The sequence below is a fragment of the Mirounga leonina genome, unplaced genomic scaffold, assembly GCF_011800145.1.
Source record: "Mirounga leonina isolate KUSES-001 unplaced genomic scaffold, KU_Mleo_1.0 Mir_173, whole genome shotgun sequence".
Classification (NCBI taxonomy): Eukaryota; Metazoa; Chordata; class Mammalia; order Carnivora; family Phocidae; genus Mirounga; species Mirounga leonina.
This window is the reverse complement of record NW_023270447.1, coordinates 76,396,703-76,415,555: the sequence shown is the minus strand read 5'-3', so window position 1 is coordinate 76,415,555 and position 18,853 is coordinate 76,396,703. Positions and strand designations below refer to the sequence as shown.

At 51.4% G+C, this 18,853-nt stretch overlaps 1 protein-coding gene across 1 annotated transcript in view; it reads right to left on the bottom strand.

Annotated features, from left to right (window-relative positions):
• Positions 1-379: 379 nt before the first annotated feature.
• Positions 380-18,853, bottom strand: part of LOC118019630 (cytochrome c-like) — a 45,584-nt gene continuing 27,110 nt past the window's right edge. Inside the window, exon 2 of the mRNA XM_035019009.1 lies at positions 380-513. Within this exon, the coding sequence (XP_034874900.1) occupies positions 380-513 (134 nt within the window). The remainder of the gene's footprint in view (positions 514-18,853) is intronic.

Here is an 18,853-nt window from a genome sequence, read left to right as displayed (position 1 = left end):
TTTTCGGGAGACTGTGGAGTCAGGATGAACCCTGGCAACTTGAGAACCCTATGTGAATTGGAATGGCCCACCTTTGATGTCGGGTGGCCTTCAGAAGGGACATTGGATGTACCAACGATTCGTCGAGTATGGTGAGTCCTAACAGGAGAACCAGGATACTCCGACCAGTTTCCGTACATTGGCTCCTGGCTAGGAATTGCCCAGATCCTTCCCCGCTGGGTGCGATTCGCTTGCAATAGGCAAGGACAGGCCAGGGTCTTAATCACCTCATCCAAGCGACCTAAAGAAAATGAGCAAAAGCCCCAGTCTCTACAAATCCTAGCCAGAGATCCCGAGGATGAACCGATTCTGCCCTCACCGTACATACCCCCAAGACCATCTACACCTGGCCCTTCAGCTCTAGACACTCCGCCGCCATCGGTTTCACCGGTGCCCCCAGGCCCAAAGGGCCCACTTTCTCCAGGACCAGCAGCCAGGCTGTGCCCCAGGCCAGGCGCAAGCGCCCTCCAAATGCTGGTACGAGAGACGCAGGAACCTGAGAGGCGCGATGAAGATGGGACAGTCCAAACTGGCCGTTCCATGATGTATTATCAGTCCTTCTCCACCACCGACCTCCTCAACTGGAAACATAACACCCCATCCTACTCTGAGAAACTACAGGCCATGGTAGACTTCATAGAATCCCTCTTCCAGACTCATCAGCCAACCTGGGAAGACTGCCAACAGTTACTCCGCACCCTGTTTAACACAGAGGAAAGGAGGAGAATAATGAAAGGTGCACGGCAGTACCTGGAAGAGCATGCACCAGCGGGAGTCATCGACCCTGCTGCCTGGGCTAATAGGGCTGCACCTGAAGAGCGCCCAGCATGGGACTTCACCACAACCGAGGGACAGGCCCATGTCCGCTGGTACCAGGAGGCCCACCTCTGGGGAATCCGGGCAGGAGCTAAGAAACCCATGAACATGACTAAGGTATCCTCGGTCACTCAATAACCAGGGTAGTCCCCCGGGACTACAATGAAAGACTATGTGAAGCCTACAGGATATACACTCCATTTGACCCTGAGGCACAGGAAAGCCAACAGGTGGCAAACACCTCCTTAGTGGCTCAGACAACCCCAGACATCAGAAAAAAACTTCAGAAACTGAAGGGTTTCGCCAGGATGAACATCACCCAGCTAATAGAGACTGCCGATAAGGTTTAGGTGAACAGGGAGGTCGCAGCTGAACGGGAAGCCAACAAAAAGATGAAAAAGAAAGTCAGCCTCCTCGCCATCGCCCTGAAAGAAAAGGACAACACAAAGGCGGGGAGACCGCGACCACCAAAAGGGGGGAGACCCAGAACATCCTTGGCAACGGATCAATGTGTCTACTGGAAAAACGAATGTCACAACCGGGGAAAGGCTCAGAAGCCCAGCTGCTACAAGGAAGAACCCTGAGAGGAGGACCTCATAGGCCTTACAGGAATGGACTCAGACTGAGGGCAACCAGGCTCTTTCTTCCTTGGCCCCCATGAGCCCATGGTCAGAATGAAGGTGGGGGGCCAACCAGTGACTTTTATGGTTGATACTGGGGCCGAGTACTCTGTTGTCACCTCCCCAGTGGCCCCTTTCAGCAAAAGGACTGCGACCATCCTTGGGGCCACCGGGACACGGGTGATACAACAGCCCTTTTGCCAGGCTCGCCAGTGTGAACTTGGGAGCCACAAGGTCTGACATGAATTCCTTTATCTGCCTGATTGCCCCATCCCTCTCCTGGGCTGAGACATACTCTCCAAGCTTAGGGCTCAGATAACCTTTGAGCCCACTGGACACACTAGCTTCCGATTGAACCAAAGGCAAGAGGAGACGGGGTCTCTAATACTAGCAATTACCACGCCAAGGGAAGAATGAAGGTTATTCTGTGCCCAGGCCCAACTGAGCAGCCCACCGGAATTCAGACTCGCCTTCCCTTCAGTATGGGCTGAAAACAACCCACCTGGACTAGCCCAGAATCGGGCCCCTATCATTGTTGAACTGATCCCAGGAGCCCAACCTCAGAGGCAAAGGTAATACCCCCTTCCACAAGAAGCTAAGATCGGCATCCAAGAACATCTGGCCAAACTCAAAGAAGCAGGTATTCTAGTCAAGTGCCAGTCAGCCTGGAATACCCCACTCTTGCTAGTCAGGAAGCTAGGAGGGGGATACCGACCAGTTCAAGACCTGCAGGCCATCAACAAGGTGACCATCTCTCTGCACCCAGTGGTCCCGAATCCATACACCCTCCTCGGCCAAATTACAGGGAGGGCCAGATGGTTCACTTGCCTAGATTTGAAGGATGCCTTCTGCCTCCGCTTAGCTCCCAGAGCCAGCCACTGTTTGCCTTTGAATGATCTGAACCTGATACAGGGCGCCAGATGCAACTGACTTGGACGCACCTCCCACAGGGCTTTAAGAACTCACCAACCCTCTTTGGGGAAGGGCTGGCTGTGGACCTCTCCAGCTTCCCAACAGAGGCCACATGATGCACCCTCCTCCAGTATGTGAATGACCTCCTACTCACCAGTGACACATAGGAAGACTGCACAAAAGGCACAAAGGCCCTCCCACAGCTCCTGTCGGACTCGGGGTACGGAGTCTCATGGAAGAAGGCACAAATCTGCCAACAACAGGTCTGATACCTTGGTTTCCTCCTCACCCAAGGGAAAAGAGAACTAGGGCCAGAGAGAAAGAAAGTCATCATCTCCCTGCCACAGCCCCAGACAAAAAGGGGCCTACGAGAATTCCTGGGGGCTGCAGGATTCTGCCACATCTGGATCCCTGGGTTCTCGGCAATAGCAAGATCCCTCTATGATCTGTTAGGGGGACCAGATCGAGAACCCCCTGCCTGGACTGAGGAAGCAGAAGCCACCTTCACAGAGATAAAGACCGCCCTGGGGTAGGCTCCAGCCCTGGGCCTACCAGATACAGAGAAACCCTTCAATCTCTTTGTACATGAAAAAGAAAAGATAGCGCTCGGGGTACTTACCCAGACTGTTGGGCCCTGGCAATGGCCAGTTGCATATCTGTCAAAGAAGCTGGACCCCGTGGCAGCGGGATGGCCACCATGCCTCAGCGCGCTGGCAGCCACAGTCCTACCAAGGAGGCGGACAAACTTACCCTGGGGCAAGAACTTAACGTCAAGGTCCCTCATGCAGTTTGTCCCTCATGAATGCACAGGGACACTGCTTCCTTTCCAACTCTCGGCTAGCACAATACCAAGGGCTCCTCTGCGAAAAACCACGGGTCACCCTCGAAACAGTACCTACAAGAGGGTGCCCGGAAAGCGGGTTATGCAGTAACCACAACCACTGAAGTCCTAGAAGCTAAGGCATTACCAGCTGGATGGTCAGCTCAACGGGCTGAATTATATGCCTTAGTCCGAGCCCTCACCCTCGGGGAGGGAAGCGAGTCAACATCTATACTGACTCTTGGTACACCTTTGCTACTGTGCATATACATGGAGCCATCCACAAGGAAAGGGGCCTCCTAACCGCAGCAGGAAAAGTTATCAAGAACAAGGAGGAGATACTGAGACTCCTCAAAGCCATCTGGCTTCCAAAGGAAGTAGCAATCCTGTGCTGTAAGGGACATCAGAAGGGAGACGACCCCATAGCGCGGGGAAATCGTCTGGCAGATGAGGCAGCCAAGACCACAGCCAGTGAGGACATGGACAGAGCCCCTTCCCTCACCATGGCCCTACCACCCCCGGAAGAAGTCCCTCCGCCCAATGACACTAAAAAGGAAAAGGAATGGGCCATGGCTGAGGGAGCCAGCCTGACTGAAAAGGGATGGTGGATGATGCCAGACGGGCACATCTTTGTTCCAACAGCAACTGGAGCGCATCTAGTCAGGGAACACCACCAACTCACTCATCTGGGAAAAACTGCATTAGAGGCGCTTCTCAAGAAGCACTACTACATCAGTCAGCTGCCAGCACTGTGCCGAGCAACGAGTGAATGGTGCATAACATGTGCTAAAAATGAGGCTCGGATGGCACCGCGGTCCCCGCCAGGTGTCCAGAGGGTGGGAGCAACCCCCTTCAAGGATCTAGAGGTAGACTTCACAGATGTGCAGCTGACCAGGGGGTTCAGATATCTCCTAGTAATAGTGTGCACATACTCTGGGTGGGTCGAAGCCTTCCCAGCTAGGACGGAGCAAAGCCGGGAAGTAGCTAAAGTCCTCTTGCAGGAGATCGTGCCCCAGTTCTGCCTGCCATTAACAATCCATAGTAACAATGGACCTACATTTGTAGCAGACCTTGTACAGGTCTTGACCAAATCTCTCAACATGACCTGGAGACTGCACACCACTTACCGGCCCCAAAGTTCAGGGAAAGTAGAGCGAATGAATCGCACTCTCAAGGGAACCTTAGCTAAGTTTTGTCAGGAGACTAACCTCCCATGGCCGGATCTGCTACCCCTAGCTCTCCTGCGTGCTTGCTGCATGCCCAGGACATCAAGTTTCTCCCCATTCGAATTAATATATGGATGGCCTCCCCCGTGCTTGGGAAGCCTTCCAGGAAACTTACATAAGGTTGGAGATAAAGGGATAAAGGAGCAGCTTCAGGCCCTGGGGGCCACCCTACATAAATTACAAAAGTACACCATTGAGAGGGCCCCAATCTCCTTAGAGTCTCAGGTACACTCCTTCCAGACAGGGGACTCAGTTTGGGTCAAAGATTGGGAAAAAGACCCCCTCAAACTGCAGTGGACAGGGCCTCACACTTGTTCTAACCACCCCTACTGCCCTCAAGGTCTCAGGTGTCACCCCATGGGTCCACCACTCCAGAGTGAAGAAAGCTCATCATTCGGACGAGGAGCTGCACCAGTGCAGAGTCCAGCCAGACTTCACGAACCCGCTGTGGCTTCACCTTCGATGAGACCCCACCGACTGATAGACACCTGCTCACCGTGGTCCCTGGCTCTCATCGGCATGATTTCCCTCATCTTGGGAGTTGGACTCTACACTGTTGCCCCTCCTTGACTGGACTTTCCCCCAGAGGCTTGCTGTTGTCATTGCTTATTGGGTGACCCTAGGGTGTATTACTGCACTTACTTGTCCACGGGTTTCATCTGCTGACAGGTTAGCCATGATGGCTCCCTCTACCTAAGGTCATAGACCCCACTTTCCCTGGCCCTCTGCTGTCTACTCCTGAGTGCATTTCACCATGGCTTTCCTGGCCCCAGTCAGTCCCGGTCTTCTTCTACCTGGTGTGCTATTCCTCCTCACTGCCTCTAGCTTGCCCAGCCCGGCAAGGGGGGCAAACTCTCGTATCACCATTACTGGCAAAGGGACTTTCCAGCTTATCCCCCTCAATCCCGCACCAGCACCCTCACTGACTTCTTCCACCCGGGATGGGCACACACCAAAGGTTGACCTCCATTTTGATGGATGCCAGCTTCTTGATACGTCCTGGGAACCTCATAGACGGTGTTCCTACCATGGCCTTCACTCAGGTTACCGGCTGGTATATATCTACATCTGTGGGGGCCCTATGCCTCAACAGCCAAACACTTGCCCTCAGTTCTGCTCACAAGCCCAGGGATGTGAGTCCTGGGTGGCAACTTGGCCGGGAATGGAACAATGGTCCAATGGGTGGTGGCACCTCAAACAGCGCAGTGACATCCAGATTTCCTTGTCACGCAGTGCCACCCCATCTTCTTGCCCTAACAATCACTGTATACTGCTCACTCTCTCAGTCCCAGAATGCAATGTCACATCATGGGCCACAGGAATCACTCTCCTGTTGGGCCAGTATCACTCTATAGGGAGCAAGCCCATGGCCAAGTTTATGGTTAAGTCCGTGTTCTCCCCAAGCCTTGCAGTCAACCCTCAGAGTCAGACAGACAGTAGCTCGCCCCGGCATATCCCTGGGGCCCCCTGGGGCCCCCACCCACACACAGCAAGCATCTATAGCGCAACTGTTAGGTATGATTAACGCCTCCCACCAAGTGCTTAACCGCTCAAATCCACCCCTACGGTCTGACTGCTGGATCTGTATGAAGCCCGGCCCGTCCAATACCTAGGTGTCATCCTCAACCAGTCCACCATGTCACCTCCCACCTCGGCACCGGGGACCTCAGATTATCCCTTTCTGGCTCCGGTCCCGCTGTATGGCAATTCTTCTTCTCCCATCACGGGCCACAGTCGGCTCTGTGCGCCTAACAACACTTCTCTGGCTTGTGATCAAGGTGTATACATCTGCATCACCCTGGGCCATCAATCATGCATGCTTGTCAGTCTCTTACCCGATCTTTCAGTCCTCCCCGGGAGCGATGCCCCACTCATATGGGGAACCTCCTAGCCACCCTCGAAGCTCCCCTGCGACCATCCCTCTTATCATGAGCCTGCTGGCAGCATCAGGTGTTGCCCTCGGTGCCACTGGCATCGGGATGTCTCTGGTTCAGTACCAGGGGTTAACTCAACAACTCACGGCGGATTTTTCTGCCCTCACTCAGTCGGCCCTGGCCCTGCAGTGCCACCTCGATTCACTGGCCACAGTGGTTCTCCAAAACGGGCACTTGCTCAAGGGGGCTGCGCAAGGGGGCCTCTGCCTCTTCTTACAGGAGGAAGGTTGTTTCTATACTAATGAGTCGGGAGTGGTCCAAGAAACTCTGACCCAATTACAGGAACAAGTACGTCGCTGGTGGGCAACACTCCAGCGGACAACTTGGTGGGATTCCCTCTCACAATGATTCCCTTGGTTCGCCCCCCTCGTCGGCCCCCTCCTATTGCTTCTCCTCATAGTAGCATTTGGTCCTTGTATTCTTTTTTTTTTTTTTTAAGATTTTATTTATTTATTTGAGAGAGAGAGAATGAGCGACAGAGAGCACGAGAGGGAAGAGGGCAGAGGGAGAAGCAGACCCCCTGCTGATCAGGGAGCCTGATGTGGGACTCGATCCTGGGACTCCAGGATCATGACCTGAGCTGAAGGCAGTCGCTTAACCAACTGAGCCACCCAGGCACCCTGGTCCTTGTATTCTTAATGCCCTTACTAGGTTTATCACTGCTCAGATTGCTAAAATCAGACTCCAGTTGCTCGTTACTCACTATCGCACCTTAGAGAATGAAAATGATGCCGTCTAAACTAGGTGTTTAAAGGAGCATCAAAGTGGGGAATGATAAGGAAAATCTGTGTCCTAAGATGGCCGACCAAGCCAGCGGGAGAGTCCCAGCCCCTGCCCCAGGGCTCTTCCGGGTTCTTCTCCTGCTCTGCTTCCCGCACGCGCACCAATCTGGGTTCTTCTCCCTGCCCCACTTCGCGCACACACCCAAAGTGCCCAGTATGTGGAAGTAGAAGTGTATAAATTGCCCCCTTCGTTTGTGCTCGGCGCTCAGACCCTTGGAGATCATTCTCCTCTGAGCCTGCTTGCGTTAAATAAACCTCCTATCCTCCAAGATCTCCGGGTGCTGCTTGGATCTTCCATTGGGTGATCCAGTCCAGGTTCCGTAACAATTTCTCTGTGCCCCAGTTTCCTCCTTCACAATTTGGGAACTTTAGTGTATTAGAATCACCACAGATCGCTGGGGCTCATCCCCAGTGTCCCTGGATTCAGTGTGTCTATAGGATGGGATATGAGGATTTGCATTTTAACAACTTCCCAGGTGCTGCCGGTCTGGGTCCCACACTTTAAGAACCACCGTAGTAATGGATTCCAGCTCTAACATACCATGAGGTGGGGTGGGGTGGGGGGTAGATTTTACTTTCCATTTAGCTTGAGCTTAGGTCCCTATTAAATGGTGTGCGTGTGCGTGTGTGTGCGCGCGCGATGGAGAGCACATGAGCCCGTGCGCAAGTGAGCAGGCAGCCGAAATTGTGCTTCACAGTAGAGTTAATTCAAGGAAATTTCAAGAAATAGGTAAAATAAGTGGGGATAATGAAGAGTAGATGCCGAGTCAGATTTGAAGGGAAGCGGGAGGAACAGGCTCAGAGTCCTATAGGTTTTGTAATTATAATAATTCCACTTATTGAACACCTACTATATGCTAACTGTTTTCGATACTTTAGCTCATCCAATTCTTACAGCCAGTCTGTAAGGTTAAGTATCAATACTGAAGCTTTGCCAACGAGAAACTGAGGTTCAGAGAGGATAAGAAATGGGGCCGGTGGGAATGTAATAGGAGGAAAGGTTGACAGTGTCTCAAAAAGTTAAACCTCGAGTTACCACACGACTCAGCAATTCCACTGCTAGGCATAGCCCCAAGAGAATGGAAAACATGTCTGCTTAAAAACTGTACATGAATGTTCATAACAGCATTATTCATAATAGCCCCAAAGTGGAAGTAACCACATTGTCCAACAACTAATGAGAGGATAAACAAAATGTAGGTCCATGCCATGGACTACTATTTAGCAGTAAAAGGCATGAAGGACCCACACATGCTACCTCATGAGTTAACTTTGAAAGCATTATGCTAAGTGAAAGAAACCAGACACAAAAAGCCACATACTGTACCATTCCATTTATTTTTTATTTATTTATTTTTTTAAAGATTTTATTTATTCATTTGAGAGACAATGAGATAGAGAGACAGCATGAGAGAGGGGAGGGTCAGAGGGAGAAGCAGACTCCCCGCCGAGCAGGGAGCCCGATGCGGGACTCGATCCCGGGACTCCAGGATCATGACCTGAGCCGAAGGCAGTCGCCCAACCAACTGAGTCACCCAGGCGCCCTGTACCATTCCATTTATGTGAAATGTCCGGAATGGGCAGATCTACAGAGATAGGAAAGTCGAGTCATGGTTGCCAGGGGCCGGGGGAAGAGGAGTGACTGTTCCTATGGGGTTTCTCTTCCTGGTGATGAAAATGTTCTGGGATTAGATGATGGTGATGGTGGCTTGATTTTACGACTATATTAAACACTGCACACTTCAACAGGGTGAATTCTGTGGTAGGTGAATTCTGGCTCGATTAAAGCGAGGGGGTTGCTAAGGGCACAGACGGAGAGGTGGAGCAGGGATTTGAACCTAGGGCCATATGGGAGCCTGGAAAGAGCCTGTGATGACGGGCCTTGGCACAGCCCTTCTTCACCTCGGGCAAGCCCCCTCTTTCTTCCCCGCTGGCCTCAGCTGCCCCTGCTGCTCCCTCGGGCCCTGATGGGAGGAGGACATGGGCAGGCGCCAATACGGGAGCAGGGAGCCCCGGGAGGGTTGCGGGTGGGGTAGGCAGGGCGGTGGGTTCTCCCTTTCCCATAAGAACAGCGGGGCTCTTTCCAAACCTGCCTCTGTCTGCTTCTTCCAGGCCTGGGGGGCCCCTGGGCGCTTGACAGTGGTTCCCAGATGTGCTGACCGCCGGGCGTGCAGGGACGGCCGGGCACCTGCCGGGACCCAGCCCAGCGCCCCAGGCCTGCCCGCCCGCTCCTTCTGGGAAAGCTGGAGCCGCGCACCTCTGTGCCCCAGTCTCTGCTCCTGCCGGATTCTTCTCTCTCAGTGGAGTCTCAGTTCCTGTCGCCTGTCCTTGTGGGCCTGCTGCAAGCCGCATCCTCCTGGGGGGCTCCTGCCTCCCTCCCTTTCCTCCTTTGGGTCTTTCTCTTATCACTTTCTTTTTAATAATGAATTTTTGATAACACAAGCAATAGATGGATACACTTTCCTCTTCACACGTTAAAAGAGTACAGATTCACCATTCTCCCATCTACCGCCAATCACACCCAAACCGTAGGTCACTGCTGTTATCAGTTTTTTGGGGGGATTTTCCAAGTGTTTTTCTATGGACCCATGGAAAACAGATGATACTGTGCATCTGTCTGTGTGGTTTTATATCAATTGTTAAATACTCTATCATTCTGTGACTTGCTTCTGGCATTTTTCACCCCACAAAACTCCATGGAGAACTTTCCACATTGTACACATTGTACATGGAGACCTTTTTTTTCCCCACTGTTCAAACTATTCCACAGGTCAGATGTGTCATATTTTATTTAACCCTTCTCCAGTTGATAGATATTTAGAATGGTTTTAATTTTTCAAGATGACACAACACCTCAATGATCACCTCTGCATACACTCAGGTGGGTGTTTTTCTGGGGTAGATAATACTGAGGGGTGGGTCTGTGGGGTCATACGATGCATTTAAAAATTTCACAGGTACTGCAAATTGCTCCGCACAGTGGCTAAACCAATCTAACTCCTACCAGTAGCATACATGAGCATATCCTTTCCCCACCATCCTCATCAATCTTCCATCTCGTCAAACTTAAAATTTGCTGCCAACAGTGTTTTCTCACTGTTGTGCTAATTTGCATTTCTGTGGGAGTTTCCTGAAAGTTCTAGGTTGCTGGTGTGTGGAAAGAACTCAGGAATTGGAGGAAGGTGGTCTGAACACCAGACATACCCTGTCACCATCTGCTGTGTGACCTTGGGCATATCTAGTCACTTCTCTGGTCCTGGGCACACATACGTGATCTCTCTGCAGCCCATATTCCTCTCTGCCTGAGAATCTTGGTCGTCAACTCTCTCTTGAGTCCTTCTCTCTGAGATCTGAGTTTTCTTGGTCCCCAGGGAATCTCTTCTGTCCCTTCTATCACCACCCCCTCCCCCGCTGGGACTCTGACATGCTTGGGTAAGGCACTGTGTCCAGAAGCTCCCCACCGGAATGCACACATGTGCCCACCAGTGGACAAATCTTCCACTTGCCCTTTGCTTACTGAATAAATTTTGAAGGGGACATTCTGACCAGCTCTGAGTAGGCAACAGGGGCAGGGCACCAGGTGGAAAGGGCTTTATTTATGTATTTTTTCCTTTATAAAACTTGACTTTAGAAAAGTGAAACCTGCTGGGCAGAAAATTTAAGAAATTATAACGAAAAGAAAAATAAAACCTAATCCTAATCCAGAGAGACTCATTGGTGTCATTTGTGTGTCTACCTTTCATAGATGTGTACATGGATAGCATTTTTATATGCATTTTTGTTCTAATTTTTCATTTAGCAGTATATAAGGGCATGTCATTCAAAACCTTTTTTTAAATCTTGACTTTTTTTTTTTTTTTTTAGTAACTGCTTTCAGGAAAGCTGTACCAATTTGGGTTCCTGTGAGGTATGGATGAGTAAGCTTTGGAAGGAGCAGCATGATCCTCACCCATCTGGACACAAACTCTGGCTTTTAAGAGACAAAGACCTCTGCTGGGAGGGAGCGTGGTCAGAGTCCCAGGCACCTCCATCGCCTTCAAAACCTGTCCCCCACCCAAAAGCTTTCTTAGATAATCAACTGCATTTTCTAAGAGTGAACCCCAGGGGGCATCACACACCAAAGAAAAGTGATTGACTCACATTTCCCCAGCTAATCCAAGGCAGAGAGAAGACCGTCTCTCCTGGGCTCCTTGACCTCCTCCTTACCTGACCTCCTGCATCCTCTGGGTGGGGTGGAGTGTGTGTGTGTGTGTCTGTGTGTAATTCTCAGATGTGCCCATAGGAAATTCTGGGAGTTAGAGGGGTCAAGGAGCGTACAACATCATGGTAAGAGCCCTGGATTGCAGCTTCTCTGGTGTACCTCTTTGGGTCGATTACATCACTGTTCTGGGCCTCCATGTTTCTCATCTGTCAAATGGGAGTGACAATTCCCCGCCCTTTTTTACTGTATGTGTGTGTAACTTCTGCAAAAGTACTTTGAAAACCAAGAAGGCCTAAGAACTCTGCCTGCAGTGTGGAGACCAAGTGCAGACGGTAAGGATGCATGTTGCAAGACTCGGTAGATGGTGCTGTGTCAGTCCAGGGTAGGTAATGGTGGTGGCAGCTGGGGAGGTGATGAGCAGTAGTTGGATTCCGGATACATTTTGATGGTAGAATCAATGAGATTCGTTGGAAGATTGCATGTGGGGTGTGGGAGGTAAGAGGGTCAAGGATGATACCAAGGCTGTGGCTGAGCAAACAGAGACCAGGAATGCCTTGTGCCTGGATGGGGAAGATGGCGGCAGGATGGCTCTGGAGATGCCAAGCAAGGGTTCGTATTTGGACCTGACAAGTCTGAGATGTGTTTTAGTCACTGAGTGAACGAGTAAAGACAGGTCAGAGGATTGGGCCTTGGTCCCTTTCTCAGGGAACCTACAGCCAGTAGGTTGGACTAGTTCAGAGACAAAGACATACCTGACGTACATGCTACCACGTTCCTGCCAGCACCCCTGACGGATATCATTAATTCATCGGGGCACTCAGAATCCTCAGCAGAGGTCGAGGCCACCACTACCAACCGAGTGGAGGTGACAGAAAGATGAAAGACCTCCATCATCCTTGGACTTGACAGGAGGCCCAAGAAGGCAGTTAAAACCATGGGCTTTGGAGTCAGAGGGACCGGGGCTGGAAAGCTAATCTTGCTACAAAGTAATTTGAGACCTCGGAAGAAATAATGTGACCTTCCTGTTTCAGGCTCCCCATCTGACAAATGGGGTTAATAAGAGTTCCTATCTCACACGGTCACTGGGGAGATTAAATGAGATGACCCAGGAAAATTACTTAGCACAGTGACTGGGACACAATAAGCTCTTAATAAAAGCAGCAGCCGCAGTAGCTGTTGAACTGTGTTATTCCAGCTAGAACATTCCAGAACTTATCTCCCTTCTGTTTCTCACGTCTAGGACAAAGATGCTGTAATGCAGGGGCTGTCCAGCAGGAGGCACTGTTGACATTTACATCTCTATTGCCCACAGAGCTTCAGGAAGTGGGGAGCAATTTTGCCTGGAGTAATGACCTCCGATGATTGTCCTGGCAGATGCCCAGACCCTTTTTCCCTGGTACAGTAAACCCAGCTCCTGGCTCCCCCCAAACAACAGTGCTCAGCTTCTTTCCCTAGGCCTGGTCGCATCTTCTCAGACGCTGTGGCAGGCCTCCTCCTACAAACTCAAGCCAAGCCACTGAACCCGGCGTTCCAGGCCCCCAGCCTCCCACGGTCCAGCCTCCCAGCTGCTACGGATTTCCCCAAAGTGACCAGGCATGTGTCTTTTGGACACTTGGCATGTTGTGCGCCTTTGGAATTTGGGTCCCCCTCAACTCTGGGAAGCCCTTGTCCCAATTCCTCGTCTTCAGAACAGGAAGGAGATGGAGGTGGGTTCTACTAACCCACTGGGCAGACGGAACAAAAGGAAAGCACATGCTCCATAACACGCCCCAGCTCAGGGTCACGGGCAAGCTAAAGGGGAAGCCAGAACCTGGGTGTCCCCAGCCTCAGGCATGGGTGAGTCACTCGCCACCCAGACCGCATCCGTTGTCAGACTCAGGCATTCGTTTGGCATGTGTTGAGCACCTGTGATTTGCCAGGCCCTGTGCCCGTGCTGGGCCAGACCAAAGTGGAGTGAGGCCCTGTGCCGGGCCTCCGGAGGGCCACGCAGCGCTCAGACGGGTGGTAACAGTGGTGAGCAAAGGTGCCGTAATGGAAGGAGGGGTGCTGCTCAGGGGGCTAATTTCTGGATGCCTGTGGTAACCCTCGAAACCACGGCCTCACTCGAGCAGGTGCCTTTTTTAAAGGGTCCATCTTGGGTCGGTGTTTCCTCATGCCCAACGTCCAACATGGACTCCTCCTCAGCCTCCACATCCGTTTCTTGGCTAAATGTTACCTCTTCCCTGCCTCCCTTGCACCCCCTAGACACACACACACATCTCTATGCACGAGCACACGTGTGCGTGGACCCACACCTGTATATAGGCACACGCACGCACACACTGCTGCTCAGAACGAGATGGCGTCATGTGAAAGCCCTGGAAAGGGCCAGTCAGAGGGGAAACAGCCTCTGAACAACCTCCTTTCCTTCCCCACCCTTGCTGCACTCCCTTCCACAGAATCCACCCCTCCCCCACTTTGCGCCCCTTCTTGATCTGACATCAGAGGCCTAGAGAACATCTGTCCCCAACCACTCCCAAGCCCAGTTTTGTACACAGGAGATGCCAAGACTTATCAGTTGATAAACTATGGCGTGCCTTGGCCACCCTCCCTCCATTCCGTGTGAGAAATCTGCGATCTTTGGCATGTATTTGTTCCACAGAGAGCTACCAGTAGGTCATCAGCTGTCACTGTGAACAAACAAGAAGAGAAAACAAAAATCAGGCTGCTTCTTGGGTGCCCCAAGCCACAGTGACACACATGGTAGTTTTCATGGAAGGCAGCGTGGAGTCAGCCTGCTCGCCAGCCTGGGACGGCACATGGCCAGTTGGGGTGGGTGGTAGTTATTATACACATTGATAAAAATAACCTCTTTTTTTTCTGCACAAAAAAACAATACACGTTAGCTGTACAAAAATTAGGAACTAGCCATTTTGGACACAACAAGAAAAGCAAACGTGTCCCTGTCACCCCACCTCCTAGAAACAGTCAATCCCTGGGAATGCCCTGGGAGCGTGCCCACAGATACACAACTTTCTTTTTTCTTTTATAGAATGAGTTAATACCGTGTGTGTGTGTATATATATATATATATATAACATTTATGAATGTATATAAATATGTGTGTATAATATATATATGTATTTAGAACCTGTTTTTTCTTTTCTTTTTTAAGTTTTTAAATTTTTATTTATTTGACAGAGGGAGAGAGACAGCGAGAGAGGGAACACAAGCTGGGGGAGTGGGAGAGGGAGAAGCAGACTCCCCACTGAGCAGGGAGTCAGACACGGGGCTCCATCCCAGGACCCTGCGACCATGACCTGAGCTGAAGGCAGACGCTTAGCCGACTGAGCCACCCAGGGGCCCCAGAACCTGTTTTTTTCTTGAATAATATATTTTGAGTAAAAACAGCTCACGTTTATAGAGACTGTATGTCAGGCACAGCGCTCAGCCCTTCGCGTGCAGGATCTCATTCAGTCAACCCCCTGAGGTAGATGTTTGCTGTCCCCATTTTACAGATGGGAAAGCCAAACAGTGAAGGGCTGTCTCTCGCCAAAGGGGCAGCGAGAGACAGAGTGGAGCCCCGGCCTGGGAGGCAAAAGCCCAGCCTCCAGCCCAGCCTCTCCCTGGTTCAGGGCATCAGTTTTCTCATCTGAGGAATCAGGGGGCTGGGCTAGAACCACCTTCCCCACTGGGGCGGGGGCGGCAGACCCCTTTCCCACCTACAGAGCCGCCTCCTCCAGGACCTTGCTTGGTCCACCTTCTGAGGCAGACAGGAATCACTGATGCTCACTGAGCTAGCTGCCTGCCGGGCTGTTCTAAACGGTTCATTGGACAAGGTAGGGGTTATTTCCATCCCTCTTTCCAGGTGAGGAAACTGAGGCACAGAGCGCTCAAGTCACTTGCTTGACGTCATTCCATTAGTGAGGGGCAGAGTCACCACGCAAACCCAGACTCCCTCCGTGCAGAGCCTGTATCCTGTCGCTCTCCAGGGCTATGTTGCACATCCTGACTCAGGAAATGCGCCTAAGTCAATATTTACCGGGAAGAAAAGTTTCATGGGCTGAAGACATACCATGACATATTCTCTAATATGATTTCTTCTAGTCTATTTTGGGGAATTTCTGGCTGCAGCTACTACATTGCTTTCAAGGCTCATACTAGCTTGTGACCTGCAGTTTGAAAATCCATCGCTCCTGCCCTTTCTCCTCTGCCCCAGGGAAGCCCTTTGTAATGCGAGCAGAGTCTCTCCATTTGATCCTAGGAAGTGGCCAGCACAGGCGCTGTGACCCCACTTCAGAGGGGAGAAAACTGAGGACCAGCGAGGGCCAGGGCAGGTCCTGCTGGGGTCACCGAGAGAGCACTGGATTTGCGTTCTAGAGACCAGCTAAGGACAGACCCAGGAAGAGCCGGCCTTCCGCGGAAGAATCGCCAGTCTACACGGTGCTTTGACTGATCACCATCCTTGCAGGCTGTCACATACCCTACAGCATGAAAGTTTGGGTCAAACTTCACGGGCACTGGGGAGTTAGGAGCCCTCTTGTTATAGATAAGGCAGCTAAGGCTCAGAGAGGTCGAGTGACTTGGCCAGGGCCACCCAGCCTGTAAGAAGCCAGGTCTGGTTTGGGTCTGCACTGTGTTCCCAGAACCAAACTCAGGGCCTGACACATAGCAGGTGCTCAGTAAACATGTCCGTCTGGCCGACCTCAAAGCCCTCTCCCTCTGCCATTGCTCTGTGGTTTCCTCATTAGCCCCCTCCCTGGGAAGCATGGTCCTGGGGCTGGGCAGGCTCTAGGGTAGTTTGGGGCTTGCTCGGGTTCTGCCTGGGCAAGGGTCCCTGGGGTGGGTACTCTTTGCTGAGTTTCGGTTCCAGGTCCCTGCACGCTAGCCAGGCCCTGCCCTGTCAGCTGAGAGGGAGGGAGGGAGGGATCTAGACCGCTCCCCTGGGCTGGGGTGGAGGAGCCTGGCTGACGCCTGTGCTCCTCGTATGGCCTCTCCCACCCCTTGCCACTCCTGGCTCAGGCCTCTGGTGGGGCCCGAGATCTCTGGTCCTACCTCCAGCCTGAGTCGGGTTATCATTCCTGGGGCTCCCTCCCTTGGCAACAGGCACCAGATTCCTGCATCTCTGCTAGGGAAGTGGTTGGGGGTGAGGGAGCTGAGCCTCAGGTGGAAAAGAATAGACACAGAGCCTTACACTCTCTGTTCTTTTTGGAAGGGCATTGTCTTTGCCCCAGAGAAAGGAGGTAGGGATCCTGGAGTCTTAATGCTAATCCTCTCTTCCCTGAGCAGAAAAGGATCTGACCCCCAGCAGGAAGCCCAAAGCTGACTCAGGAGATGGTTCTGGACCTGGGAGGGGAGGAGGGGAAGGATGAAGGGCTAGAAGCCAGGGCAGCGAGCCAACAGCTGGCTTTGACAAGGCACCACATGGTTCAGAGCGTGCCAAGTGTTCCAGGGGTGTGGCATTTTCACCTCCACCCTCCTCCCTGCCCATCTGGGCCCCACCCCTCCTAAAGAGCTGGCTCACCAGCCCCTTCCTCCAGGAAGCCTTCCCGGATTGATTCTATCCTGCATTGCCGGGCATCACTTTGCATCCTCTGGGAGGGAAGGAGGTGAGACTGAGACCCAGCTTGGTGTAAACTCACAATCCAGTCATGAGCCTCCACATCACAGAAATGAGCATGCACATTGCAGGAGGCCCCACCTGTCTTCCATCTCATGCTCAGATGTTGGGTCCCTCTTTGGAAATGGCTGTCAACATGAATTTGCTGATGAAACACACACACACACACACACACTCACACACACACACACCTTGATCATCCTATCTTGTTTTTTGCCAGCAACTGTAGATGTTTCCAAAGCGAATTCTAGTGGATGCCTATTGATGTTAGCCCACCCACCTGACTCTCCCACCGGAACAAGGGAGTCCCGTGGTCAAACAGGTTTGAGACTGTGGGATTATGGAGTGGCAGTTTCCCACAGTTTCCCAAATTTACTTGACCTCACAACTTTTTTTTTTACGGTGGAGCCTCTCATGGGCCTGGACTGCTACTGAGTACCCTTTGGGACATGCTAGGACAAAGAATATTTTAGAAAGGGCAGACCCAGCTTAGCAATAACTTATTACAACAACACAACGTACTTCCATGGACTGAGGGCTAACTTTATGTGTTAAGCCTTTCTGTGCTAGGTCTCAGCAAATTCTCAAAACAGTTGGTGAGATGATTCTAGAAGGAAGCATATCTAGGTCATTTGGTGGGCTAATTCATGAGAAACTCCCAAGCCAGGGGGTTTACATTACCTGGAGTGATGTTCAAAATAGTTACCAACTCCCATGGTCCAGGCATTGACCAATATGCAGGCATACCTCGCTTTGGAACACTTCGCTTTATTGCACTTCGCAGATCCTGCATTTTTAAATTTTTTATTGATTGATTGATTGATTGATTGATTGATTTTTAAGATTTTATTTATTTATTTGACAGAGAGAGACACAGCGAGAGAGGGAACACAAGCAGGGGGAGTGGGAGAGGGAGGAGCAGGCCTCCTGCGGAGCAGGGAGCCCGATGCGGGGCTCGATCCCAGGCCCCTGGGATCATGACCTGAGCCGAAGGCAGACGCTTAACGACTGAGCCACCCAGGCGCCCCTATTTATTTATTTTCAAATTGAAGGTTTGTGGCAACCCTGCATCAAGCAAGTCTATTTATCGTTGCTATTTTCCTGAAAGCTGTTGCTCCCTTCGTGCCCCTGTGTCACATTTTGGTAATTCTCACAACATTTCAAACTTTTCATCATTATTGTATTTGTTATGGGGAACTGCGTTCAGTCATTACACCTCGCTGGAGATCAGATGATGGGTAACATTGCTTAGCAATAAGATATTTTTTTTAAGACATGCACGTTGTTATAGATCTAATGCTATTCCACCCTTAATAGACTACAGTATAGTATAAACATAACTTTTTTTTTTTTTAAAGATTTTATTTATCTATTTGAGAGAGAGAGAGAATGAGAGACAGAGAGCATGAGAGGGAGGAGGGTCAGAGGGAGAAGCAGACTCCCGGCCGAGCAGGGAGCCCGATGCGGGACTCGATCCAGGGACTCCAGGATCATGACCTGAGCCGAAGGCAGTCGCCCAACCAACTGAGCCACCCAGGCGCCCCTAAACATAACTTTTATATGCACTTGGGAAGCCCCCACATTCACTCGACTTGCTTTATTGTGGTGACTGGAACAGGACCTGCAGTATCCCCGAGGTTGCCTGTATTAGAGGTCTAGATGTAGTGAGATCCCCTGGTGAGCTGGGCTTGAGTCCTTTACTCACCGAACTGTGGGGAGACCTGGAAGACTGGAGGGTAGGAGACAGGATCTCTCAGGTGTTGAGCGGGGGTGGTTAGAGGCTTTTGGGGGGTTTGGGACAACAGCTGCTTACCAACCAGATTGGAAGTGTCTCGCTATTTTGACAATTTTGTGGATTCACTCGAGCTGAGTGTAGGCCCGACTGGACCACAGTAAACACTCTT